The sequence below is a fragment of the Cuculus canorus genome, chromosome 1 (assembly GCF_017976375.1).
Source record: "Cuculus canorus isolate bCucCan1 chromosome 1, bCucCan1.pri, whole genome shotgun sequence".
Taxonomy (NCBI): Eukaryota; Metazoa; Chordata; class Aves; order Cuculiformes; family Cuculidae; genus Cuculus; species Cuculus canorus.
Window position 1 is genome coordinate 96,565,514 of NC_071401.1, and position 27,502 is coordinate 96,593,015.

Here is a 27,502-nt window from a genome sequence, read left to right on the forward strand (position 1 = left end):
TACCGTATGACTCATTACAGATTGGTTTATTAAGTGAGTAACCCCTTCTTGTTCTTTATGAGATATGAATTCATTCAGCGTTTCCTTGTACCTACACCCATCTCCTACCTCACACATGTATTAATGTTTATATATGTGAGATAACCTCTGGCATTTATCTATATGCAACTTGTGAAATATCAAGTTGTTGTGAGATACCGTTGTGTGGCTCTGGAATTCACCATTTGCTGGCAAGGACTGTATCACTGATCGCAAAACACATAAGCAAGCTGGTAAATAAATCCTAACGGTTTGTCACAGAATCAGGGAAGGGTTAAGGGTGGAAAGCACCTCTGGAGGGCATTTGGTCCAACTCTCCTGCTCGAGCAGGGTCACCTACAGCAGGCCCAGGACTGTGTGGCTTTTTAATATGGCCAAGGATGGGACTCCATGACCTCCCTGAGCAACCTGTGCCAGTGCTCAGTCACACTCACAGTGAAAAAGTGTTTCCTGATGTTCAGAGGGAACCTGCTGTGATTTGCTTTGCACCCATTGCCTCTAGTCCCATTGCTGGTCACCACTGAGAATAGCCTGGCTCCATCCTCTTTGCACCTTCCCTTCAGGTATTCATATACATTGATGAGAACCCTCTGAGCCCTCTTTTCTCCAGGCTGAATAGTCCCAGCTCTTCAATCCCTTCCTCATAGGAGAGATGTTCTGGTCCTTTCATGGTCTTCATGGTCTTTCACTGGGCTCTCTCCAATGTGTCCATGTCTCTCTTGCGCTAGGGAGCCTAGGAACTGGACACAGTGCACCAGGTGTGGCCTGACCAATGCTGAGTAGATGAAAAGGATCACTTCCCTCAACCTGTCAGCAACAGTCCTACTGTGGCAGCCCAGGATACCACTGACCTTTGCAGTTAGGGTGCATCACTTGTTCATATTCAACTTGGTGTCCACCAGGATCCCCACGTCATTTTCTACCAAGCTGCTTTCTCATTAGCTATTCTCCAGCACTTACCAGTACATGAGGTTATTCCTTTCCAGTTGCAGGACTTGTACGTCCCTGTTTTGAACTGCAAGAGGTTCTTGTTAGCCCATTTCTCCAGTCTGTGATGTCCCTCTGGATAGCAGCAGGACTCTCTGGCATAACAGCCTCTTCTCCAAGTTTTGAGTCATCTGCAAACTTGCTGTGGGCATACTCTGCCCCAACATCCAGATCTTTAATGAAGACGTTGAACAGGACCGGACCCAGTATTGACTCCTGGGTTACACCGTTAGTTACTGGCCTCCAAATGGACTTCGTACTACTGATCACCCCCCTCTGACCCAGCCATTCATCTAGTTTTCATTTCACCCAAGTCTTTGTCTACTCAGTCAAGGGCTATGTGAAACAAGTATTCTCCTGTTCTAGGTTGACAAATGCCCTAAGACATGCCAGAGGAAACAGGATAATGACACTGGCCTACAGTCATAGAATCATTGAATCATAGAATCATAGAATGGGTTGGGTTGGAAGGCATCTTAAAGCCGATCCAGTTCTAACCCCCTGCCATGGGCAGGGACACCTCCCACTAGATCAGGCTGCCCAAGGCCCCATCCAACCTGGCCTTGAACACTTCCAGGGATGGGACACCCACAGCTTCCCTGGGCAACCTGTGCCAGTGCCTCACCACCCTCATTATGAAGAATTTCTTCCTACTGTCTAGTCTAAATCTCCCCTCTTCCAGTTTAAAGCCACCGCCCTTGTCCCATCGCTATGTGCCCTTGTAAAAATGCCTCCCCAGTTTTCTTGCAGGCCCCCATCAGGTTCTGGAAGGCTGCTCTAGAGTCTCCCCAGAGCCTTCTCTTCTCCATGCTGAACGGCCCCAACACTCAGCCTGTCCTCACAGCAGAGGTGCTCCAGCACTCTGATCATCTTTGTAGCCCTCCTCTGGACCTTTTCCAGCAGTTCCATATCCTTCTTATGTTGGGGATTCCAGAACTGGACACAATACTCCAGGTGGGGTCTCACAAGAGCTGAGTAGAGGTGAAGAATCGCCTCCCTCGACCTTCTGGCCACGCTTCTTTTGATGCAGTCCTCCAAAGGAAGGTAGATAGGGAGACCCCCAGGTCCACTGGAAAGAAGACAAAAGCAGATAGTCAATGCTTACACAGTTGGATTGGGGTTGGGCTACTTCAGACTGTCCAAGGTTTGAAAAAAAATGACCAAGATGGGATGAACAGTGCTGAGGAGCACAAAGCTGCTGCAGAAGAATCACAGGCACCCACAAGTACAAAACTCCTTCAGAAAACCGAGGCAGAAAAAATGTATAATATTTTATACATTGTTTTGGTAGGGGAGGTAGTAGGTCAATGTATTTCCTGTGCTATCAAAGTAAAAATTAGACGCTTTTAAAGCCTTCCTAAAATCTGGTACCTCTCATACACGCTGCGCCTAACACACAGCCCTGGAAAACTACACTGTAACCATAACATAGGAATATTGCTGCTCTGGTGGAATGTTGTGTGTGTGGTACCAGGTGTGGGACATTGATTTTAACTGTACTCAAAACGGTTTACAGGACTTAAGCCAAGGTGTTAATGGTATCTTGGGACATGGAGTGGAAACAGACAATATTTTACTTCCTCTACAATTTGTTCTCAACTCAGTCAATTGGGTAAGGATGATTTGTGAGATTTAAAATTGGTCCAGCCTTCAAAGTCTACCAAGGACCTAGCAAGAAATGCAGCTCAGCTTGTAGGCTTCCTCTTTGATCAAAACCAACAGGGCCAATGCCCATCTCTGCTGTTGTCAGGCAACTGAAAGCCAAAATAAAGTCACAGGCCACACCACTCTGCTAAACTTTGAGCTTCCACATCTCCAAATAAAGAGCATCACGAGAACCCCATCTGATATCACAATGTTGACAGGAGGTGAACGTTCTCACAGCAACAGCCGCCAAAGGGCAAAGTCTTCCTCCTTAAAGATAACATCACCCAAAACAGGCTCAGGTGTGTGTTGGGTTTTTTTAAATTGACTAACAAGTCACTGTATCTGGGTGGATTGCACAGCTATTGTATGAGTCAGACCTTGAGATTTATTCAATTATGACTCCATCATGACAAACTGTCAATGAAGTCAGCGTGAGTTTAACATGAAAGGGGAAGTGGGGACTGGAACAAGGGAAACATTTACCCCCTGGCCATGTAGATCATATTTCGGTCTTATTATATGCCTGAAAAGCACTTCAGGTGGTCCATGAGGCTGAGACGTGCTCTTCTTGACAACAGTCTGTTTCTGTGAACACAAATTCTGCACATGTTTTCATATGTGTCAAATTTTACTTAGGAATATCCCAAAACAATTTTAAGAGACTTGCAATGATATGGCCAAATGACAGTGTTTTATGTTTGAACCTATTTTGGCAGTGCTTGTTTGACTTTGAAACATAGTTCAAATCCACATCATCTTTAGTCTTTTATTGGTTTTAAGTTATCTTCTCTTGCAGTTGTAGAACAATGATGTTCTTTAAAAGGTCCAGTTCGGCTTGCACAACACTGTCTGGCTTTACTTTGCTGTGAGATGAAGAACTGACCTTAATGCTTCACTTCATCAAAAGTGATGGTGTTTTAAAGTAAGTTTTAAAGGCCAGATGAACTACAGATCATCAAATAATTGCATAGGCAGCTGGCATAATAAATAGCTAACTCACTATATGCTTTTTTGCGCTCACTGCTAAACTGATCAAATTAGCAGGATCTTCATAAGCTACACTTCTTCAATAATAGTGTCCAAAACAAGCAACCCCTGCATGGTTTGTTTGTTCTATTCTTGTTTAATCTGGAGCAATCTTGTTTAAAAAAGAATTGATCAGTACCCAGCAAGATTTTGTGATTAAAACCAAAACAAAACACATTGGGTCAACTTTCCTCCTGATGTCATTTTACTCATTTCAATAAAACAGCACCAGGGATGCCTATGATCTCTGCTACTTACTTGCCAATAAACTGATCAATGTACTAAGATGATAAAAATAATAACAAAAAAGCAAACAGCAAACTGGCCTCTTTCCTGTTCCCAGTAAAGGCGGAGTAAAGACCTGCCATTTGCTTTGAACAGCCAGCACGAATAACAGGAAAATGAATGCTAATTAAACCAACTATTTGTTTTCTTTTTTAGTTTTGTAGTCTGATGATACAAATGGCCACTTTTATCTCTGGTGTTTCTCAACAAAACATTCCCTTATTTTCACTTGAAAAGCAGTGTGGGAGGGATTGTGCTGCCTCTCAACAATTTTATGGTGGTTGCAGTGAAATTATCCTGTATTTACACCAGCAGAGATGTCAGAGAGCAGTAAATCCCTACCTGTAAAGATACACACTGATACTCATTCAATAGTGGATGTGTAAAAGCTAGTCACAAGTCCTCAGGTGCATACACCAGTGCTAGAAGCTATGCCACCAGCCCCTTCAAAACCCTTTCCTGCTTCTCTGCCATCCCACCTCGTGTGAGGCAGAGTGGAGCAATGACTGGGACATCACAGTCCGTTCCTGAGATCAAGCTCCCAGCTCTACTGCAGACTTTGGCCGAGACCTTAATCTTAGTTCTCATCTTCTGTAAAATATCCCCTCACAAGTGCTTTGAGTGCTACAAAAGAAAGCCTTGATAGAAGAACTGTCTCAGGCAAATAGTAATCTGAATAATTTAAACATCTACGCTCTCACACAGTCATAGCCGCTTTCAGAGAGGACAAGAACCAGATACACTTGAATCAGCTGTGATCTGACCTTGGAGGAGGAACTAAAAGTGATTATCATGTTTCTCTTGGTATTTATGAAAGACATTTTAGCACATATAAGAGTGGGAGCAAAGGAAAGAAAGTGAAGCACTTATGTCATGATTAAAGGTTGACTAGGCTAAAATTGGATAGTTGATCTCGGTGTGATTCAAAGTGGCTCATCCATTTTGAAACACCAAAGGTCTGCTGCATCTTCTTCTAGGAAACAAGGAAAGGGTTGAGTCGTAAGCCATTTTGGGGGAATAGGGGCCAGCTGGGAACAGCAAATTAGTTGAGAATTAGCAGAAACCCATTAACACTAGTTAGCCATTGCTTACAGAAAATAATTGTTTACACAGAGGCTGCTATTGCTGTTGAATTCTGAAAGTGAGGAGAATAAAGAAATAAATAAGAAAGAAAGATGGTTTTGTGGTGATGCCACTTCGGCTGGCGCTTACTTAACCATCCTTCAACAAGCAGTGCCCTGTGACCCTTTCAATACTCGAACCATTTCTCACTATTCTCTCAGTGTTTCACACTAAGAGTACATAGGCACGAGAATAACAGAGGTACGTTTTGAGGTGTTTGTATGTGTATATATATGTAAATAAATATATATATGTACAGGTATGTGTGTATGTGTGCATGTGTGTATCTACAGATACATATACATACATACATGCATATATGCATATGTGAGTATATTAAGTATAAATGGCATATACGCATATATATGTATGTCTCTTCAGAGCAAACAAAAAAACACATCAAAACCCATCAAATTTTGCTGAACTCCATATTCTACACACATGCACTATGAAGTCTGCCACAGTGGTTCACCCCAGCACTTTACGAATAAACCAAATTCTACCTATCTCATGTTTTCATATTTGCGCTCCTAGAATATTTCCAGTGAAGCTGCAGATGTCTCTGTGTCCCATACCAGTGGGCTCACTTTCTTTAAACACATTGCAGTGACTGGATAGGAACAGTCACAGATCAATGAGAAGCTCACAAACTGCAAGGTGACAGTGGCTGTGTGCGTATATGGATATTCAGTGGTGATTTTTTCACCTGTTTCTCACTCAGGCTCTTGAGAAGACCCATACAGCCTTTTTTTCTACTTGGACATCCACCTCAGGCTCCCATTATTCTCTCTGGGAAATCAACAAGATCATGCAGTACCCGAACAGCTCTGGACTTAGTGTGGACACACAGACCAAGTCTGTGGCCTAAGAGCACTTATCATGACCCTGACATACTGGACTCATAACACATCCTTTGCATGGTTATTCTGCATGGGTACAGGCCACCTCTATGGGACTTGGGACATCTGCCTGGTAGCTGGAAGTTCAAGATGGATGCTTACCTTCTTCCTCTTGTGACAGCAAAGTTTCTGGACAGAAGAAGGTATATCTGGACGTATGATAGTCCTGCTTTTGGATAGGATGTTGTACATGCAGAACCAATGGCAGATTTTAACTCTTAAATCCCTGTTGAAAATAAACAGATTCTCTTAAACTCCCGTTTAAATCTTAAAAAATCTGACCTATATTTTCTTGGGTTTACTATATGCTAGCAGCCATTACTTAGTCCTTTCTCTCTGCATCACTGTACACCTCATTAGCACTCGAATATTCTAGTATTTAACCAACATCACTGTCCCAATACTTTCTACATATCTGCAGCCGTAGAGTTTGTCTGTAGAATTTGTCTTTGAACAACGAAAGAAAAAGGAGAAGGAAACTCAGGGACGTTTTTTCTCTCTCCTTATAGTTAATTACAACTACAAATATGAAATTTGCAAGCTTTCTTCTGTCCAGGTCATTAAACACCAGCACCACAAAATATTTAACAACATTTGTATTCTGAAAAGATTTATTTCTAGACTTAACTTTAAGGAAATAACTACTTGCATTCTTAAATCCAGGGTTAGCTTTGTGTGGAAAGAGGTGTCAGAATGCCAATACATATGGCCAGGGACATTTTAGCTGATTGAGAAATACATGTCTTTTCTTTCTCTTTTTTTTTTTTTTTCCTGGAAACAGATATGCCCATTCTAGACCTTTCTGTTCCCAAATTAACCCCGCTTAAATTTAAATACTGGAAAAATTTCTCCCAGAAATGGGGTCTTTATCTTCCTTCTTTGCATGAGAAATTATTCCAGACCTCTGGCCAGCAATTTTACGTGTTCCGTATTGATTTTCCTTTACTGGCACCTTCCAACAACACAGCAAAGCCCAGAGAAGGCTAGCTGAGCTCAAGAGTATTTGCAGCATTTATTGCAATAGACACCCCCTTCAACGGGAACCCACATGGGAATGTTTAATCTGGCCAGTCAGAACAGGCCAGTTAAACATCAGCTGGAAAAAGAACTTCACAATATCCTGTGGAGAAGCAGCTAAGCACTGACAGGGGCTGATGAGCAAATAGATTTTCCCGACCCTGTTTGCTGTGACTCGCTCTTCAGAACTGTTTAGTGGTTCACAATATGCAACTCATGAATGTTAATTTTTACTTTATGTTTGTACCATCACAGTGGTATGAAAGACATTTTAAAAATATTAAATTAAAAAATTAAATTAGATTCCTCTGAAGATGTCCCTTTTCATCAAATACAAACTGAAGCTATGGGAGAAGATGAAAACACCTGTGAGTATTGACTGAATGGCTATGTGACAGTTGGTTGTAATGAAATGGCTATCAAAACTTGAAAATGAGCAGGAGACCCTCCAATCGGCAGGTATAATTTAACATGAATGTTAGTGGACTGTCAAGGCTGGAAATAGGACTGCAAAAGTCATCAAGGACAAATTTAGAGAGAGGAGAATTCAGCGGGACAAGAGTCAACAGCAAACTTTAGGCTGTCTACGTGACAGACAGCCTTGGCAAGGAGTTGGAAACGTCTGTCATCCTTCTGTCCTCCCATCACCAGCAGAGTGAGTGGAGTTGCAGGAGAATTACTGGTGTGTAAATTAAACCACAGGTTAATCCTTCAAGCCCTTCACCAATTTTAAAGCAAATTTTAGAACTCCAATGGTTCTAACTAAATTATATGTGATTTTTGCGCAGCACCTCTACCCCATGAGCCCAAGAGATCAGAATCAAACTCAAGTTTTCCCTCTAGGTGTTTTTTTTTTATGTATTGACTCTATAACATATATTACAAAGGTGCACAATTTGCTGGAGTAAGGAACACAATGACAGGCTGACTAAAGCATAGACCGGCATCGCTTTCATGACATGCTGTCAACAATGGGTTCACGTTACAGCTGAGCACAAATTACTACAGAACAGTATAATATCAAAAGCCAGATCACATTGCTCAACCAGACTGAAACAACATTTATTGACAGAGATTAAACTGGCTACAGTAGTGCTGCTGTTATCCCTAATCAGTACAGCTACCTCAATGAATCAGAAAAGAATCTGTAACTGTTTTTCAGTAACTGAGCTTTTTAGTGAGTTCTTAGTTCATAGCAACAGCACAGTTTTTTCACTGTGAGATGGTAGCAACATTAACACCATTTTAAAGAACAAACAAAACGGCCCTAACATCTATGAGCCAGCAATCAGCAGCCTCCCATGTATTGGAAAAATATCCGTAAGGGTGTTACTGTCACTGATTCAGAAAAAAAAATGCATGCTTAGGTATCTCTGTAATGCATGTTCACCTTCCAAACCAGCTTTTAGGACTCTAGTACTAAAAATTACTAAGTAAAGGAAGGAGTTATACTATTTTAATTTTCCTTTCATTTAAAAAAAAAAAAAAGGGAAAATGTCTTGAAATATCTGTATCTACAAAAATCCTGAGTTTCTTTTCCTTCTCTGCTTAGGAGGAGTGTTTCTTCAAAAAAAAATGAAGCCCAAAAGAATTCATAATTTTTTGCTCATTTGCCAATTCACTGCAATTTGGAATGTAAACATAAATAAATATTTAAATAAAATTAAAAGTAAATATAAATAAAAATAAATATGAAACCCCCAAAACATCTTAATTGTGAGACTGCTTCTAGCAATATTTAATATATAACTTTGCATACAAAGTCTTTGTGCAGATCTTTGTAAGGAAACCTTTGCTGGCTATGCTGCAACATAAACTCAAAAGTGCAAAGCAATATTCCAGTAATACATTTAAAATAAGCATCAAAATAATACAATTGCAGCAAAGTCACATATATTATAGCACAAATAGTAGTCAGAGGGTGAGGGGAGGAAGTCTAGTTTGAGGACCAACGGCCTGAATTTTGCAGAATGTCTGATGAGAAAATCATGAAGGTCCAAGTAGATTTAACTCACCTTTTAGTGCATTTGAAATATTATATCCTTTTATTACGAGGGTAGATACTCTTTTACCTAAGAACATCTACCACATTCAGTGCTCAGGACATATACTACCGAGCTAAAGAACAAGTTGGCTTTTTCCTTTTCGCCTTCACTACTTAGCTTGTGACTTCTGCATTCTGTGTGTACGCTTCCAGCCTTTCTCCAGGAGGTTGTTTGAAGGCATTTCTATCGTGCTTTCACCCTGACAGACAGGGGTCTGAAAACACCGTTCAGTGGTCGTCACCTGCTTTGAGTTGCTGAGGTGGGTATTCTATGAACAAATAGCGGGTGACTGATGAAAAGCATGTCCTAAAACAGACATGTGCAGAGGAGGCAAATGGTCAGGCTTGTCTCCTTCTTTCATATATCTGTTCTCAGGGGTTTGGCTCATAACTTTAATACAATTTTGTAAAGATACTCAGAGAGAGTCAGGGAGACAGATACTCCCACAAACACATACACATCTTATCTGGTTGCACTTAATTTTTATTAAATGCTCTTCTTCACTTTTTCCCAGTTATATTCAAATCAATTGTTGTTCCAAGTAAAGTAGGTGACATGTAACTTCTCCAACACATCACATTTTTGCCCACACCCTTAAAGAAAAGCTCTTCTGCTTCTGAACATAACTACTTGTTATCCCTTATCCATGCATACAAGAAAAATATAAAGGAAAGGAAAACACACAAAGAGTTTTTGGAAGACACCAGCACTGGATTCAGTTCTTATGGGTTTATCTGTGAAAAAATTTGTTCCATTAGAGTTGTTTTTCAGATTACGTTGACCCTGAGTCATTTGGAGAGAAAGAAGATTGTGGCATCCCTTGTAGAATGAAATAGACTGTATTTCTTGAAAATAAATAGAAAGGAAAAAATGAAGCTGTGATGATCAATTTAAGACAGTAGAAGAGAAATTTACCTCTTCTTTAAAAAAATAATTGCAACTATAGTGAAGTTTGTAGCAGCCTCCTCCCTTATTTTCTCAGAGCAGATGCCTACAAAACTGTATTAATGGATCTTCTCTTCAAGCCAAGTGGTAATGAGATGATGATACAATATTTCCAAATCATAGTACAACCTCCAACTTGTAAAATGTTGAGACATGCCCATGAAAACCAGAAAAAAGTAGGTAGGGCTACTGCTTAATAGTAGTCATAATAATACGCTAAAGATACCTAAAACTGAGTGGTATTTACCATGAAACTCACAGAAAAAGTCCTTCAGCTATTTTCTTTTCCAATTTCATTACAGATTATATTATTTTTACTTCTGCCCAAAATAACTATCCTGCCTTCTGCACAGACTTAGACACTTCCATGTGCTGTATTTGGCACCATTTTGTAGTAAGGTGTAATCTACCTTTCAAATTTTGCTGTGATGACTCTCAGCCCTCAGGAAGGGCTGGAATAGATTGTCATTTGTATCAAAACTCCACAGAGGTCTAGCAGCAGGTATAAATGGCATTTACACTCACAGCAAAGCATCTTTCTGCTGCTAAAGTCCTCATGTTGGCAGGAACCAGTCCTAGATGTGCAGCAGTCCTGTACCACTCACAGGTGTCTTTCTGGACCAAGTCACGCCTCTGCTTGAATAACAAGGGGAAGCCTTGAGCCACGCCTCGAGACATCAACGAATGCACACAGTTATGGGCCTCATACTTTTTGGCTTGGTCTTCATTCATCAAAAGTACAGCAGCTCCGTCCATTGTCAGGTGATCAGTAGTTGAGAAGCTTTGCGACGTAACAAAAAGATTTGCAAGCATAGGGTGAAATTCTACAAATTTTTCACATACCTTAAGTTTTACAGTGACTGCTGTCAATATTTGTTGAAGCATCTTTCTATCTTTTTCTTCCATCTCTATGGAAGCAATATCTTGCTAAGAAATATAGCAATAAAACTGGTCAATCACTCCAAATAAAGTCTTCCTGGTTAAAAAAAGGACAAATTGTAAATATGATTTTTTTATCTCACCTGACAAGAATGGCTGCAAAACCAGGAGAGGCTTGCAGGTGACACTTGTGCCTGAAGCACAGGTATACAAGGAATGACACTTTACTTGTCTGTAGCAGTAGTTTTCACTCCAGAGTAAAGAGTTGGAAGTACATATAAAACTGAACCCACATAAACTACCCTCAGTGCAAATTCTGAACACCTTCTCCTAGGATTAAATTTGCCTTATGTTCAAACAAAGACTGAGAAGCCTGACAGAGGAGCTGAGCCTTTGGGCGCTGAATTTGCTTCAGGCTGCCTCAATTTGGTGAAAAAAAGTGAAATGGAGGTTCTGTCGCTGTATTTGTTCTGCTGTTGGACAAATGCCATTCAATGCTACAAGAACAGTTTCTGTATCAACTTGCACTGGTTGTACTCCTCCAGGATCTGTAACACCAAGCTATACTGCTCTGTTGTAGAAAAGTCTGATTTATCTGGTTCCACCATACACCTCAAAATGCAGTAAGATATGCTTACCATAGGATGGGTTAACGCTAAAACTAAATTCCTCCTCTCTCAAAAAATAATCGTTGGACAAAACACAATTTTACTGATTCCATCAGTGCTGCCATATCTGCCAGCGTAAATAAGGGGTAATGCAGCTGTTCATCTCACAAACCGTTGTGTATTTTGACAGTGTGGTTTTCCCCTCTTGCTTCCCTCTTTGGTTGGCTCAAACAATGAGTCTGTCTGCTGTTGTGCAGAAGAAAAAACACAGTGTTCAGATGCCAGAAACTATCTGCTGCATTTTATCAGCTCTTTTGCATCCCTCCCTTCTTGCCACCTGCTAACAGTTACAGTAACAATATGACCAAAAAATGAACATTTTTAGGTCTGGAGCTTTCACAACGATTCAAACTGTGTCCTGTGTAGACCATTTGCAGAGGCCTCTTTTGCCCTGAGACAAGGCAGCTCCTAGTTCTGAGTCTGCACACCCAAAATGAGCTGCAGGTGCTGTCTTCTCTGTAGCTCTGGGGACCAGGGTCTCTGTTGCTTGCCTTCTGTAACAACACCTCAGTTTCTTATAGAAAAAGATTGGTTTTCTCTTTTTATGTGTGTATGTGTGCATGCAACAGCTGGTTATGCAATCATTTCAGGGAGGGGGCTTGGCACAAAGTTGCCACTGAAATCACACTCATCAGTCTAAAAAACCACCACTGGTGTTTACGGTATGAGCTCTTATCCAACAACGCCATGGTGCGGAGGAGCCTCAAAAATATCCCAGAATGTCAAGTAAATGTCCTTCTCTTTGTGTACACAAGCACGTGACCCTTGCCGTAGGATTTGCTCATGTCTGTCAAGGAAAAGAAGGGGGGGGGGTATATGTTACATCTATTATTCTGTCTGTCACATCACTTTCACTGCCTCGTTATTTATTTATTTCTGTTAAAGCCAACCCGTATTCCATCTCAGGCATGACAAGTGTTTATATCTCAAGAATCACACCCACCTTTTTACATACGGGGAGCCTAGCTCAGCCTGAGGCTGCTTGTGATTCCCATTACAGTCAACAGGAGCTGCCCATGTCCAACCAGGGAGAAAGCGTCCCTCAACCTCCTGATGCCATATCTGCTGGCAAGCAGAAAATTAATATTTTATAGCAGAGAATAATAACTGGAAGCAGCCCCGCTACACCGTAGTAGCCGGTGCCATGCATGATGTATAGCATGCTGCCTAGCAATGTTGCTAGGCAACGCAACACCATCCAAGAAAATCCTGCATTAGCTTGTAGTGGCTGGTGGGGTGGGTTAGACGTGACACTTAGCACACAGAGCTGTGCAGAGAGAGGTGTGCCTTACCCAAGACTATTACAGCCATCTCTGACTGCGAATACATCTCCCCTATTATTCTCCCTGCACTGATGAACTACATCACGATGCACCATGCGCCACAATAATTTTCCGCTGAAAAAATACCTCCCCCATCCCCCCACGCTTCCTGTTTCTTAATGCTCTTCAAACCTGATTTAGAGAGTAGCGAGTAGTGGAATTTTACAGCTACATCCCATGATGCTCTCGGTCTTGCTCTCAATCTCATGGCCTGGCTCATACCTCAAGCTAACCGTAAAGTCAGATCACAATGATGTGACTCATTATTATAACTAAAGATAGATCTTGTCAAAAGTAGTCATGAGCCCTAGATGCTAGAGGTTGTTTATTCAGCGTTGTGTTTTGGGATGGGTATTTTTCCTCCCTCTCCCGACTCCCTAGCTTTCAACGGTCGAAGGTCTATCCCATGTTAGCGAGTATTTTGGTGAGCTAGCAGGTATGGTACATGCTTTTGTTGATCTGGACAAAACCAGTGATGGCTGCACAGAAATCTAGCTGCAGGTGTGAGTTTAGCCTCATGTGGGTCCCAGGTTAGAGCTTCAGTGGCACATGATGAGGATGCCTTAACACCTCATGAGCGCCATGGGGACTCCTTAACACCTCATGAGGCCAGTCAGGATACCTTCAGGAAGGAGGGAGAAACATTTTTTTCTTCTAAGCCTAAAAGTCTTTCTTTTGTTTGTTTGTTTGTTTGTTTACCTGTTTTTGGGAGTGAGCATTCATCTGGAGGGTTTAATACCCACGCAGAAAAAAGCAGCATGGGTGCAGAAGACAAAGAGAAGCAACCCAGACACCAAACAAGACAAGAGGGGCTTTTGCCCCAAGACCAGCAGTTCCTGCTAAGGCCATGAAATGGCTCAGCATTGGACAGGAGCAGGTATGTGGCAGGACAGGCAAGACCCACTTTGTTGTTATCCACCCTGGCCACCTTCTGTGGCAATGACCAAGCGACAGGGACAAGGAAATACAGCCTCTCATGAAGTTCCATGGGCATAACAGCTCTGCAGGGCAAACACATTTGTGACCTGGGGAGATACTGTCCTGAAGAAGAGTAGCTCTTACTGCTGCAAAGTGATCCGAATTCCCCCTAGTCTCAGCCACCCAAGCATGGGTGGACTGACTTTGGTTACGCCATAAACATAGATAACAGAAACTGGCAGGTGAGGGAGCTGGAGATAGTCCTTTTTTTGGATGTATTGGATCCATTTCAGCCCTGTATAATTCCACTAGTGTCAAAGGCATTACATCAGGGATAAAACTAACCCATTATTTTTAACCTGACCATTTCCTTTTATGCCCTTCATTCAGGAAATCCATATGCAAGCCCATGATTTTAGTCATGTGAGTATTCTCACTGGAGGCAGTGTGACTGCTCATGTAGTTTGAGGCAAATGCATGCATATATACACATGGGACCAGTGCCTAAAACAGCATTGGAGGGAAAGAAGAAAGAAAAGTAATGTGGGAATACCATGAGGGTCTGTGAAAGGTATCTGCCCACTTGAGCAACAGTAATATTTCCAGCTATTTTTCCCCTCTGAAGCTTGACAATTTCTCTGAGACCAGCAGCATCTTTAGGAAAGCATTTTAAGGTATGACTGCTGTAAAGGAGGGGTGGTGATGTGAGGAACAAAATACCCAAAATGCTCCTAAAGTGTTTCAACTTTTAACAAAGAAGCCAGTTATGCAAATGTCCTTTGGGGACTGCAATCTATGTCTGTGACTTTTACAACCTTGCCCTGATTCCCTCTCCTGCACTTGCAGGGAACACCCTGGGGGTCTTCAGAGGAAGGCTCAGTGTATTTTTCTACATTGTTTCTGACTTCACATTTCTTTGTCTCCTCAAAAATCATGACTTTCACCAGGAATTATCTCTAATCAGTGTCATATGTCAGCAACGTTCTACAGAAATCTTCTGAATGGCAACTCTCATACGTTTATATCTTGCAGCAATCTAGAAGACAGACCAGGGAAACACCAACCAAAGATATTTGGTTTGAATGAATCCCCATTCAGTTTCTGTGTTACATCCAGACTATTTTTAAAATCCCCATTTCTGAGAGCACTGCCTTCACCACTTTAGGAAGACCTTTTTCAAAAGGCTGCCTGCATATTATAGCGTCTGACTGCAAAATGAAATGTAACAATGAATCTTGACCTATCAGGTTTAAGCTTTCAACATGTGATCTGAGCAAGGGTGACTTTCACAGATACGATACCACAAGATAAGTGTTTCAGTGAAGTTCCTGAAATAAGCAGAGTTACTCTGGGTTGTGGAGGAGTAAATGAGTTCAGGTTTACCATAATAAATGAATCCATAAAGAAAGTGCTCACGTACACTGCAAAACAGGTGAACAAGAGTCAGAAGACTTGCTGACTTAATTTGTCATTGCTGTGGGGTGAGAGCTATTAGAAACAGCTATGTCTATGACTCCTGGAAGAGTCTTTAATTTCTCATGCTCATCCAAATGAGGGAAAACACCACCTTCATTTTTTCAAGTGCCATGCCCACCAAACTTCCCCTTACTGCAAGTGGTCTGTTTAAATTTGCTAAGAAAGCAACCAGCTTAGTTTCGTCCCAAGTTTCTGTTTCAGGTTTATATATTTGCCATTCAAATGAGACAGGCAAATCCATGAAATTCATTTCACAGGACATTGAGCAAATGGAATGTGGAATAATGTTCTTTAGTTTTTTACATATGATCGAATGCAAGTTTGCTACAAGGAAAGAGAAGGAGACTTGCAACAGCCTTGAAGTGCATAAAGACCTTGTCAGAACAACCAGAGTTAATACATGAATAAGTTATATTATTAGTATTGGCTTCCCTCTTGTGGTAATGAGTAAGCTGTAGCCCTAATACGAAACCAGAATCTGCTGAGCCATCTGTCTAACACAAAATGCTGCAATACGTTCATTGGGCAAGATCCTTGCACCCATACACAAGACAGATGATTTGAGTTGAAGGCAGATACAAAGATGTACGTGCAGCAAGTGGATGGAAGGCTGAGGTCTCAGCTGTGCAAGAGTATCTGAGCCGAGTATTTCAGAGATCTACCCTGCTATGACTCAGGCTAGTGTCTGGCCCAAGTTTAAAGTGAACGAAGAGAGGTTTTCCACTAGAAGATGCACTTTCGGTCCTGGCTGAAAAGGTGGTTCACATTCTAGGTCTATTCAGTCAATGTCCTTTTCTGATTCTGCCAGTTTAGTGGGCATTTCTGTGGCAGACCTCAAGAACATGGACCAACACCTCTAATTCACTGCATATGTTGCCCTTCTTACTCCAGAGGTGAGCACAAGTTAACGTCTCATTTACCATGGCAGTAATGGAGGAGGCATGATGGTCCTCTTCTCCTTTGTTTTCTTCACAGCCACTTGCACATTACCATAAGTTGACTGACATTTCTGAATTTACTTTTTTTTTTTCTTAACAGCAGCATGTATGACAAGGTATCATTGCTATTAATAAAGTGTGTTTCATCAACAGAATTTAAAGCTGTTCCTAGAGGATGTTGGGCTCATTCTTGCATTTTTACTGATAGGGGAACTGAGGCACAGAATAATTAGGAGCCAATCAGCAGGCCCAGTGCAGAGCTGAAAATAGATCCCAAATCCCCTGAGTCTCAGTGCAATGTTCTGACTGCTCCTCTGCCAATGTGTGAAATGGTAAAGCTCAGCTATTTGTACTACCTGTGCCAAAGCACGTCTGTTATTCACATATTTTCCCAAACCAGCTATTTTTACCATCGATATTGCATGGACAGCCTCTAAAACAGTCAAACGTCCAAGTGAGCCCACATCACCTTTTCTAGTATAAAGCCTTGCAGATTAGTGCTTGTTTCGCCAACCTATAAAAATCATATCATAAGTCACCCTTAAAGTAATTTCTAGGGTATCTTAAAAAGACATAAGGTTTTTTAAGTCTACCCTTAAAAAGTGTACATATTTTGCCATAGTTACAAGCACCTAGTTGTGGGTTTCTTCCCCTTTTACAACAGATTCCTGCGGTAGCATGGAAAATAAACGAGAACACTGTGAGCACCCCAGAAGTATCATGCGCACGATAAAATCTTAACTATTAATCATTTTATCATATAACAATGCGAGACTGAAACCTCTCTCGGAGGGCAGGAAAATGTAGGCACAGTTGTTTGGTTCTTCAAATATCCATATGAAGAGCTTTCAGTAGAGCGTTTTGATGCTAAGGTCAGTGAGTTCAGTTGCCTAACTTGATTAATATTGCTCCTGCTCCTATTCTGAATTCCCCTAACCATTTTTGTGGTTTTACAATCATTCTTTCCATTTTGGAGAGAATAAATAAATGTTTTCTGTCCCCTGTCACCAAATGAAAAACCCTTTTCTTAATGGGAAAATAAGTCAGGTCTTCCCCAGGCAGCAAGATTTTAGTGGGTGGGTCATTCTGTAAAGGCTTAGTCCCTGGGGAGTCAGCATGACAAGAGTACTTGAACTTACCCACAGAGCGGAACTGCTTATGGAGCAGGGGTATGGAAAACAACCAGGTGAATTAGATCAGCAAGAGTACCAACTGTTCCTGGGGAAGATAAAGGGCAGTCCCTGGAAGAGAAAAAAACCCACAACAAACAAACCTCTTCCTTCAGCAACTACAGGAGCAGAAACACAGTAGCAACAGGGAGGTGAGTTGGGTCATAGCTTTTCTGTGCCACATTCTCTCAGCTTAATTCCAGCACCACAAGAGGAAAACTCCTCCACATCTTGTAAATAACATAAACTTTTACAGAGGTCAGGAGCTTGTTTGCAGCTACGCCCTGGCTCCTCTGGGACTCTCACATGCTGAGTCTGGGAATCCCAGGCTCAGCCAAAGGGAAACAGCTGGATGCAGTTACTGACCAGCAGGTGCAGAACAGCATTCAAAACAAGGTGAAAGCTCAGGTTTCAGGTGAGGTGAAGGTGAGGGAGAAAAGTATTCAGTGTTTTCAGCGTTGCTTCAAAATTTGGGTCACTAGTATAATTACTAGAAGGTTTTATGAGTGGAGGTTTGGGGTTTTCTTTTTTTAAAAAAAAGGAGCTGGCCATAGTCTGGTGTCTGGTGTAGGGTTTGGAGGGTTTTGTGGCACTGACCCAATATGCTCTCATCACTGTGAGGCTGTGAGGACCCCAGGTGCATTGTAACAAATCTCATCTCCTTTTGTGGAACGGTCTAAGGCTTGCTACAATTTTTAGGACAATTCGCGCATCTGGGCCCTCATCGCTTTCTCACCATTACTGCAGTTGAAGAATCATCACATTCTTTCTAGAGACAGAGAAGTACTGATTACAGTGATCTCTGTGGCTGCTACGGCTATATTAAGTCCATGTGTCTTCAATAGAAGAACAAGGGTGTGTCTAAATGTATCTAAAGTCAGACCAGTTATTTTCAAGATTTCTCAAACACAAAGGAAAATAAAACATATTTTGCATTATTTCAGTTCTAGTCTGTCTCAACAGGAGAAAAATGTGATGTTTGTAATATCACCATATTTACTAAGAATAAGTACTTTAAGGTTACAGTCCTAGAAGCACTGAAGTGGCTTGAAGTGAATGATCTTCCAAGATGTTACTCATGGGAGAGCTTATAAATGTTCAAGTGCTCACTAAGCGGCCAAATGGAAACCAGGGACAGAGGTAAATGTCAAATGATGGGGGACTGGCAGTATGGGGAGTTTAATTGTTTTGTAGGAGAAAAAAACCCAAAAACCTCCTAAAAACTCCCATAAAATTATGATGGAGGAATCCATTCCTATGACAGATATCCAAAATCAAGAACAGGCTTTATCAGGATTTAAATATTCCTTCCAGTATAAGGTATAAAGGCACAAACTGTTTATCCCCTGTGGAATTTTACTTGTCTAAAATCAACCTGAAAGAGGTGCTCTCATTCTTGAAAGCACTATCAGGATTTGATCCAATCTCTAGTTCACTAAAGTACCCTCAGCACTCCGTGATTTGACTGGACTGAATAAGCCAGATTTTCTCTGTATTAAAATGCTACAAGATCATCTACTGTTTCAGAATTACAGTAATAAATTCTGGGATACAGGGCCATACTTCAAATAAATTCATTCTCTGCATGATTTCAAAAATTCAGTGCATGCATATTATCAGAAAAAATATAAATATTATTTTTGCAACTTTTTTCTATTATTTTCTGTATTTTATATATGCTTTTTTTAGTACTGCAGTTATTAAAATCATCAAGAAGCATGGTTTTATGCCAGGCTTAAACCTGTCACGGACTACACTTGTGTCTTTGAATACCAGGGATGGAAGAGGGAACTTAATTCCGACATCCAGAATAAAGCCTGCTGGTGACAAGTGTCTTATTTCTGGTGGGACGGTAGACCAGGTCTTTTCTTTAGACTATATTTCCTAAAAAGCGTCACTCTTAACTCTGTTTCTGAGGTAGCTGAAGCGATCACTTCGCTTTTAATTTGTAGCAAGAGCACCATCTAGTGTTTCGCGTGTTTCGCGTCTGCCCTGCAGACTTCATGCAGCATGGTTTGTTTTAATGCCGTGCTTTGTATTTCGATAGCACGGCCCATCTGAGCCACTCACACCACCGAAAATAATTCCTCAAACTTGGTAACACCGCTGCGAAGCAGGCAAGCGTTTCAGCTTCTCTAGGGGAAAAGATGGAAGAATTAGGGAGAGAAAGAGTTTAACCTTTCAAGGTAGTTCAGTAGTAGGCAGGACCTGACTGAGTTGCTCAAGGTCATGCAGAGACTGACAAAGTCAGAGCTGCCTCCCCGATGCTTTGCCTGGAAGATTGTGTCTTTGCCCCAGAAGGTGTTTGGATCTAGTTTATCTGAGGAGAAAAAATAGCTCATTGCATTTCAGAGACGGCCTCACAGTGTCAGAGGGCAGCAGAAATGATTGAGGAAAGCACAGCTGTCTTCTCTGTTGAAAGAGCTCTTGCTCTACTGCTCTTGCTACGGTTGTGATGCTTGCTCTCCTTGTGCACTTGAACGGAGGGATGTGTATGTTATAGGACTCTTACAGGAACCTGAGAAATGGCAGTGGGTCACTGCACCCTACTGCAGCAACCATGAGGCCACCAGGCACCACTTGTGTCCCAGACTGCTCTTCCCATTCTGTGGCCCTTCCACCTGCAAAACCACAAACACAAACAGCCAGCTGAGGTGCTGGCAGTAACTCTGCATGTGTCGGACAGCCAGTCATCACCCTGGTCACCAGTCCTCTCAGGTCCTTGAGCAGCCTGGTCTGGTGGGACCTGCCCCTGCCATGTCAGGGGGCTGGAGCTGGATAATTTTTGAGGTGCCTTCCAACCCAAACCATTCTATGATTCTCTCCATGGCACTGCACCACCAGACTCTCCCTGAGGAAAGCCACCTTCAGCACCAAGGGCTGGGAATCATAGAATCGCTGGGTTGGAAAAGACCTTTGAGATTATTGAGTCCAGCCGCACCTGCCCACTACTAAACCATATCCCCAAGCACCTCATCACACTGTCTTTTAAACACCTCCAACCACCTCCCTGGGCAGCCTGTGCCGGTGCCTGATAACCCTTTTGGTGAAGAAGTTTTTTTTGATATTGTTACCCACGGGAATAAGGAGGATGTTATTTTGCACCTCGTTTATTTACTGCAAACATCCAGATCCTAGAGACGCAGACACCATCACACCAGAAGGACGAGATGTCATCCAGAGAGACCTGGACAGGCTGGAGAAGTGGGCCTGTGGGAACCTCAAGAGGTTTAACAAGGCCAAGTGCAAGGTCCTACACCTGGGTCAGGGCAATCCCTGTTTTCAGTACAGACTGGGGGTTGATGTGATTGAGAGCAGCCCTGCAGAGGACTTGGGGGTCGATGAGAAGCTCGACATGAGCCGGCAATGTGCGCTCGCAGCCGAGAAGGCCAACCATATCCTGGGCTGCATCAAAAGAAGTGTGGCCAGCAGGGCGAGAGAGGGGATTCTGCCCCTCTATTCCTCTCTCGTGAAACCTCATCTGGAGGACTATGTCCAGTTTTGGAATCCTCAAAATAAGACGGATATGGAGCTGTTGGAACGGGTCCAGAGGACTCTACAAGGATGATCATAGGGCTGGAGGACCTCCCATACGAGGACAGACTGCGAGAGATGGGGCTTTTCAGTCTGGAGAAGAGAAGGCTCCGAGAAGACCTTATAGCGACCTTCCAGTGCCTGAAGGGGCTGCAGGAAAGCTGGGGAGGGACTGTTCACAAAGGTTTGTGGGGATAGGACGAGGGGCAATGGGTATAAACTGAAGAGGGGCAGATTTAGAGTAGACATAAGGAGAAATTTCGTCACGATGAGAGTGGTGAGGCACTGGCACAGGTTGCCCAGGAAAGCTGTGGCTGCCCCATCCCTGGAGATGTTCAAGGCCAGGTTGGATGTGAGCAGAGCCGGGGGAGGTGCTGAGAGGGGATGAGGGGAGGAGGGAATGAGAGCGGGTGAAGGGACTTCTTTTCCCGGCGTACCCCGCGGCCGGAAGGGGAGGGGCCGCGCGTGCGCAGCGGGGGCCGCGCTGTGACCTCGGGCGGCGGTCGGGCAGCGATGGCGACCGCTGTGGGGTTCGGCCTGAAGGTGAGGCGGGGGTGGGGGGCGACATGGCGGCCTTCGGGGGGTGTTGGGGCGGCAACCAGCGAGGACAGCGTTCCCCCTTCCACCTAACTTTCAAAAAATACAGTTACTTGGATGAATTCAACTCACTTTTAGCTTAAATCAAAATCTTCCACTTTTTCTAATGCAGCTGCTTTTTGTATCACCTTCACACATACCCACCCCCCTCGTACTCACTCACCCGCTCTGTTGGTGTGCAGCCCCCGTCCCTGAGGCGCCTCTCAACAGTGGCAGCTCTCTCCCTCCTTCCCCCTGCAGGTGCGTCAGCTGAGCACATCGGCGGCGAGGCCGGTCTCCAAGCTGGTCAAGGTGAGAGAGGGCTAAAGGGGGGGTCACCAGAAGCACTGGGCAGCCACCAGATGCTGCCTGGCTCCAGACTGATCTCAGCACCCACCTGCTCTCTCTCCCTAGCCCCCCATCCAGGTGTATGGGCTGGAAGGGCGCTATGCTACTGCACTGTACTCCGCCGCCTCCAAGCAGAAGAAGCTGGACCAAGTTGAGAAGGAGCTGAGCCGTGTGTGGGTAAGGTGTCCTTTATTTCCCTTGCCACGGGGATGTGGGAGCAGTGCCAGCCTTGCTGGCTGCAGCAGGTTGAGGGGGAAAATCTGCCTCTCTGCTCTGGTGAGACCACACCTGGAATACTGCATCCAGCTCTGGAGCCCTCAGCACAGAAAAGACATGGACCTCTTGGAGCAGGTCCAGGGGAGGGCCATCAAAATGATCAGAGGGCTGAAATGCTTTCCCTGTGAAGGGAGGCTGAGAAAGTTGTAATTGTTCAGTTTGGGGAAGAGAAGAATGCGAGGAGACCTTATTGCCACCTTTCAGTACTTAAAGGGGCTTATAAGAAGGATGGGGAAAAACTTTTTAGCAGGGCATGTAGCAATAGGACAAGAGGTAGTGGTTTTAAACTAAAAGAGGAGTTTAGATATTGGGAAGAAAGTTTTTACATTGAGGGTAGTGAAGCACTGGAACAGGTTGCCCGCAGAAGTGGTAGATGCCTCATCCCTGGAAACACTGAATGCTAGTTTGGATGAGGCTCTGAGAAACCTGATGTGGTTGAAGGTGTACCTGCTCACTGCAGGGAGGGTGGACTAGATGACCTTCGGAGTCCCTTCCAACCCAAACCATTCTATGATTTTATTTTATTATTCTTGTGAGGAGGGTGATGGGCTTAGCTCTTGCAAACTGTAGGACACCCGCTTACAGCTGGCCTGCCATCTGCAGTTTGCCCCCAGTGTTAAACTGTTTGGAAGTAGTAATGGGAGGGGCATCAGCTCTGAAAGAAGCATAGTATAAACGAGCTACAACTGGAGCTGCCTTTTCACTTCCTATCAGCTTCAGGCCACTTCATTCTTTCTCAAGGTATGGCTGCATTGCCTGTTTTGGGTAGTCCAGTTAGGCCTTGCAAAGCCTGGAAAATTCCTGGTGCCTATGGTGTTTGTTTGTCCTTGTAGACTCTCTTGAAGGACCCCAAGCTATCCAGTGTTGTTATGAACCCTCACACAAAGAGCGCAGTTAAACAAAAAGCTGTGAGTGATGCCTTGGCAAAAGAGAAGATGTCTCCCATTACTGTCAACCTGATGAGTGAGTAACCACTGGACTTCAGAAAAGCCTCTAAGGCTGCTTGTTGTTACTGTTAGCCAACCGAGTCTGCTTCTCATGGGTGCTTTAAACCCTTCCAATGATCTGTATCTTCCAGATTTGCTTGCTGAAAACGGTCGCTTGCGTTACACACCAGACATTGTTTCTGCTTTTGGGAAGATCATGAGTGCATACCGAGGAGAAGTGCTGTGCACAGTCACCACTGCACAGGTGAGTTGGGAACCTCTAGATCAAGCTTAACAGGTAGCAGTGTAAAAGGAAAGGTTTTTTAGCTTAATTTGAAGTTTAAGTACCTGAGTAGTGAAGAAATATCTTGCCTCTACCAAGGTGGAAGTCTTTCTGCAAATAGTTTTGGTACCCAATAGTTATTGTTCAAAAATTAAATCTGTTTGTCCCATTTCAGCTTAACAGGTAACACCTTTCCTTCTTATGTGTGAACCCAGTGGCTGATAAAATTCAGCCTGGTCTGCAGGCAGAACTGCCCTTGTTCTTTCTTCTGTCATCAGAATCATACAGATTGAGTCAGGACTAGAGATGAGCTGTTAGCTGGAGAGAAACAGATACCTGGTAGGACTGAGAATGCCTCTGGTGCTTGGTTTTCTGCTTCCCAGGAAGCAGTTACCTTGTTAACCACCTGCGGTAATTAGGACAAGTGGCAGACTCCTAAACTGCAGGAAGACTTCTTCAAAAGTAGCAGACAGGCAAGTCTGGCTGGTGAGAAAGAATGTGAGAGAGGAGATGGTGTTTCTGTGAACTGTAAGGTCAGGCTGGAGACATGGTGGGTCTGGCTCTTCAGTGACTTCTTCGTTAGTGGATCGGTGCCAAGGTGAGTTAGAGCAGAAAGCTGGTCAGCAAGGGATTATGTAAATCTACAGCCTTTGGAGAGGGCTACAGTGAGCTGCCTACTCGCACTAAATAGAGATTCCTCCATTTCAGGTTGAGTGGCTCTCTGCAGACCACAAGAGCAGATTGTCGCTCTAGTTGGCAGCCTTCAGGGATACATGAACTCACAAGCCTGTGCAAACCTTTCCACAGGTTTTACTAAACGTTTAATGTGTAGTTTCTTTCCTACTGCTTCTTGTTGTTGTTAGTTTCTTTTGGCTCTCAAAGTGTTAGCTATTAAATTAGACTACAGGAAAGCTGGGGAGGGACTCTGTATCAGGGAGTGCAGGGACAGGATGAGGGGTAACGGTTTTGGGCCGAAAGAGGGAAGATTTAGATTAGATATTAGGAAGAAATGTTTTCCTGTGAGGGTGATGAGGCACTGGCACAAGTTGCCCAGGGGAGTTGTGGCTGCCCAGTCCCTGGAGGTGTTCAGGGCCGGATTGGATGAGGCTTTGAGTAACCTGATCTAGTGGGAGGTTTCTCTGCCCATTGCAGGGAGGTGAAAGTGGGGTGATCTTTAAGGTCCCTTCCAGACCAAACCATTCTGTGATTCTATGGAATAGAAATTACTTAAATAGCCATTAACACAAAGCCACTGCTCCTTGGTCAAGTCCCTTTTGTTTCTCTCTCGGTTGTTTCTGCCCATAGGGACAGCAAGGACAAATTCAGAGTCTCTCTCACAGAAATGCAGAGTTCTCTGGTGATGGAGAGGGGTGTACTTAGCCAGGAGCATTCTGCCAGCCTGCAGCAGAGCTGGGTACTTGCTGCCAGCATCCTCTGTCACTGCCTAGTGCCTTACACGAAACCATGTTTCTTCTCAAGCTGATGATCTTAGCTGTTAGAAGCAGCAATTAGTCTGCCCTTGTACAGCCTGAACACTGCTGTGAGGTAGATCAGAAGATTTTTCATCAGGCGCTTACTTTGGCAAATATGGATTCCTGACACTTCCATCTGAAGGTGTCAGCATCGACCTGTTGCAATGAGTATGTGCACACATAGCACATTGTTTCATGAAATTAGGAGGGCACAAAGTGACTGCTGTTTCTGTGGTGTTCTTATCAGCCTCCTTGAACAGGAATAACATTACTCTGTCTTCCTGGTAGAAGTATGTGCCTTTAGAAGAATCTCAGATAGAAAAGTTGGGTTCTTGCTATAGCATGATTTATGTATTTTCAAGTCCTTTGTCTTTTGTTCATGTTTTTCAGCCCTTGGATGATGCCAGCCTTACTGAGCTAAAAAGTGCTCTGAGTGGATTCTTGACTAAGGGAGAGGTCTTGAAACTGGAGACCAAGGTCTGGGTTTTTGATTTGTAAATAAATTTCAAGTTCATGTCAAGCTGGGTTTCTGTCTCTCTGATCTTTTAAAAAAAAGGTTTATTTAACTGAATCCAGTTGCTGTTTTACAGTTCCATATTTTCTTGTAGACCTGATGATGCTTGAATTACAAAAATCTTAACTTTGGAGTGACTGTAAAGCTGTCTTTAAAAAGACTCTTTTAAAAGCTTTTTTCTTTTTTTACTAGTGTAAAAATCGAATATTAGGCTAACAAATTTTTGCTAATAGGATTTCTGTTCCATGTTTCTTCCTCAGACTGATCCGTCAATCCTTGGTGGCATGATTGTCAACATTGGGGAGAAGTACGTGGACATGTCAACAAGGTCAAAGATCCAGAAACTCACTAAAATCATGAGAGAGACAGTCTAGCGAGCTGTCTTCACCATTCATGGTGAAACCTGTCTGATGGAAACTATAATAAAGTTATTTCTTCTTGAATAGGCTTTGTAAAGTGTTTTGATTCGGGAAACACAGCACTGAGGGAGAAAGGTGACAGATCTGCAGTGAGTTTCACTTGATCCACACTGAACACTTCAGAACACAGCTTGAAAATCTCACTCACCATGAACGCAGATGAACTTTGCTCTGAAGGAAGTGGAGAATAATGTTCTAGGAGCTGATAAGGGAGGTCACAGCTGCTGAGGTTCTTTCAGTCTTCAGAGAAAACATTCACTCAGGATATTACCAGGATGGCGGAGCAGCAGTCCTGCTGCTGCATGTGCTATTTCTGTGTGTGGAAAGTGTAAACACTGGAACTGTGACTGGTAGATGCTTTCAGAAATAACGCTGTCTGTTAAAGCAGTCATCAGTGCATCATTCTCAGCAGCAAATGCAGTATTGAGTCGGGTTTACTTTCACATCTGTCATTGGAAAAAGTTTTGTATATGCCTTAAAGTAAAATTGCTTTCTAAAAGCTTGCTGCTGGGAGGCCGAGGTGTTTGTAACTCAGTTATGTGTACAAAAGTGTTTGGAACAGACGGGTTCACAACTAGCAAGTGCTACAGTGGTAGTGTCATGATCAGCTCTGTGTGCTTCCTGCTTAACATTTGCACGTGGATTTGTGTCCAGTTTCTGTCCTGAAGTGCTCTGCCTTTGTTGTTCTGTTCAGATAATCTTACACTGGCTTGTGAAGGAGTGCAACATGCCTGTTTCTCCCTGTTGGTTCTTGATCAAGAACTGACATTTGACTTAATTTTGGATGGATACCATTCCTTCAGGGCTTGGGTGTTGAACTAGCTCATTCCAGTTGGATTATTATTGAAACCTATTAGCCAGCTGCCCTTTTTTCTGTCAAAGAATGTCTTTAATAAATAGAAGTAGTCCCTGCTGGGGAGAGAACTATTTAGCCCTGTGCTTCCTCTGGTACTTCATGCTGGAAATATGTTCCCCACCAGGGCCATCCTAGGATATACATCCGACCTGGAGGAGAGCTGCTCACAAGCCCTCTCAGGGTGGCAGGAAAGGGCTGGGGGTGGGAATGCCCTGAGGCAGAATAGAAAGTGGTTGTGAGAGTGGTTGGGTGGGCATGAGCTCTCCAGGAAGGGGAGGGAGCTTGTGGGTTTGGTGATGAGGGTGGGTGGCACTGGGGCTGCCCCCAGAGGCTCAGAGGCAGGGTAGAGGGGATGGCTGGAGGCCTGCAGCCCTGGGAAAGCAATAGGATGGGCTGGGCATGGAGCGGCAGGTGGCCCAAAGGTGCCTCGCACCGAACTTGCCACTCCTGGTGCTGCTCCATAGCAGCAGTGAGGGTGCATTGAGCTGCACCTGAGGTGATGTGGCTTTCAGGAGCTCACTGCTGCTCAGCAGAGATGCCAGAGCTGCTCAGGTGGGTTACTGTGGTCTGGACAAAGCAGCCCAAACAGCTGGTGAGCTTCCTGATGCGTCCCATCACACCTACCTCTGCAGCAGCTGTGATTTACGAACTCCGGCATTGCGTTTGGCTGCAGCGAGCCCCAAAACAGCTGTGAAAAAAAAATACAGCCTTGAGGTAGAGGTGTTAGGGGGTGCTGAGCTCAGCAAAGGTGCCACTGCTGCATAGGATACCAAGGGCACGGCCCTCAGGACAGCTGGCCATGAGCTGTAATTATTAACAAAAATTAGGGAGACGGAAATCGGCAAGGGGCTTCCTATTCTCTTGGGCAGCACAGTCAGTTGCTGATGCCCCTTCAAGGAGGTGCTGGCCTCAGAGC

The 27,502-nt window shown here is 43.6% G+C and overlaps 1 protein-coding gene and 1 long non-coding RNA gene across 2 annotated transcripts; one reads left to right on the forward strand and one right to left on the reverse strand.

Moving 5' to 3' along the window:
• Positions 1 to 153: 153 nt before the first annotated feature.
• Positions 154 to 17,563, reverse strand: LOC128854162 (uncharacterized). The gene is made up of 3 exons (XR_008453107.1): positions 17,353 to 17,563; positions 6,108 to 6,231; positions 154 to 2,095 (listed from the first exon to the last, which is right to left on the reverse strand). It is a non-coding gene; the product is annotated as an uncharacterized LOC128854162 (long non-coding RNA).
• Positions 17,564 to 21,351: 3,788 nt separating this feature from the next.
• Positions 21,352 to 25,754, forward strand: ATP5PO (ATP synthase peripheral stalk subunit OSCP). The gene is made up of 7 exons (XM_054075118.1): positions 21,352 to 21,459; positions 21,754 to 21,804; positions 21,907 to 22,017; positions 22,950 to 23,079; positions 23,195 to 23,307; positions 25,188 to 25,274; positions 25,572 to 25,754. Exons 1-7 carry the CDS (start codon positions 21,430 to 21,432, stop codon positions 25,683 to 25,685), a joined length of 636 nt encoding a protein of 211 aa, XP_053931093.1. The 5' UTR covers positions 21,352 to 21,429; the 3' UTR covers positions 25,686 to 25,754.
• The last annotated feature ends 1,748 nt before the right edge of the window (positions 25,755 to 27,502 follow it).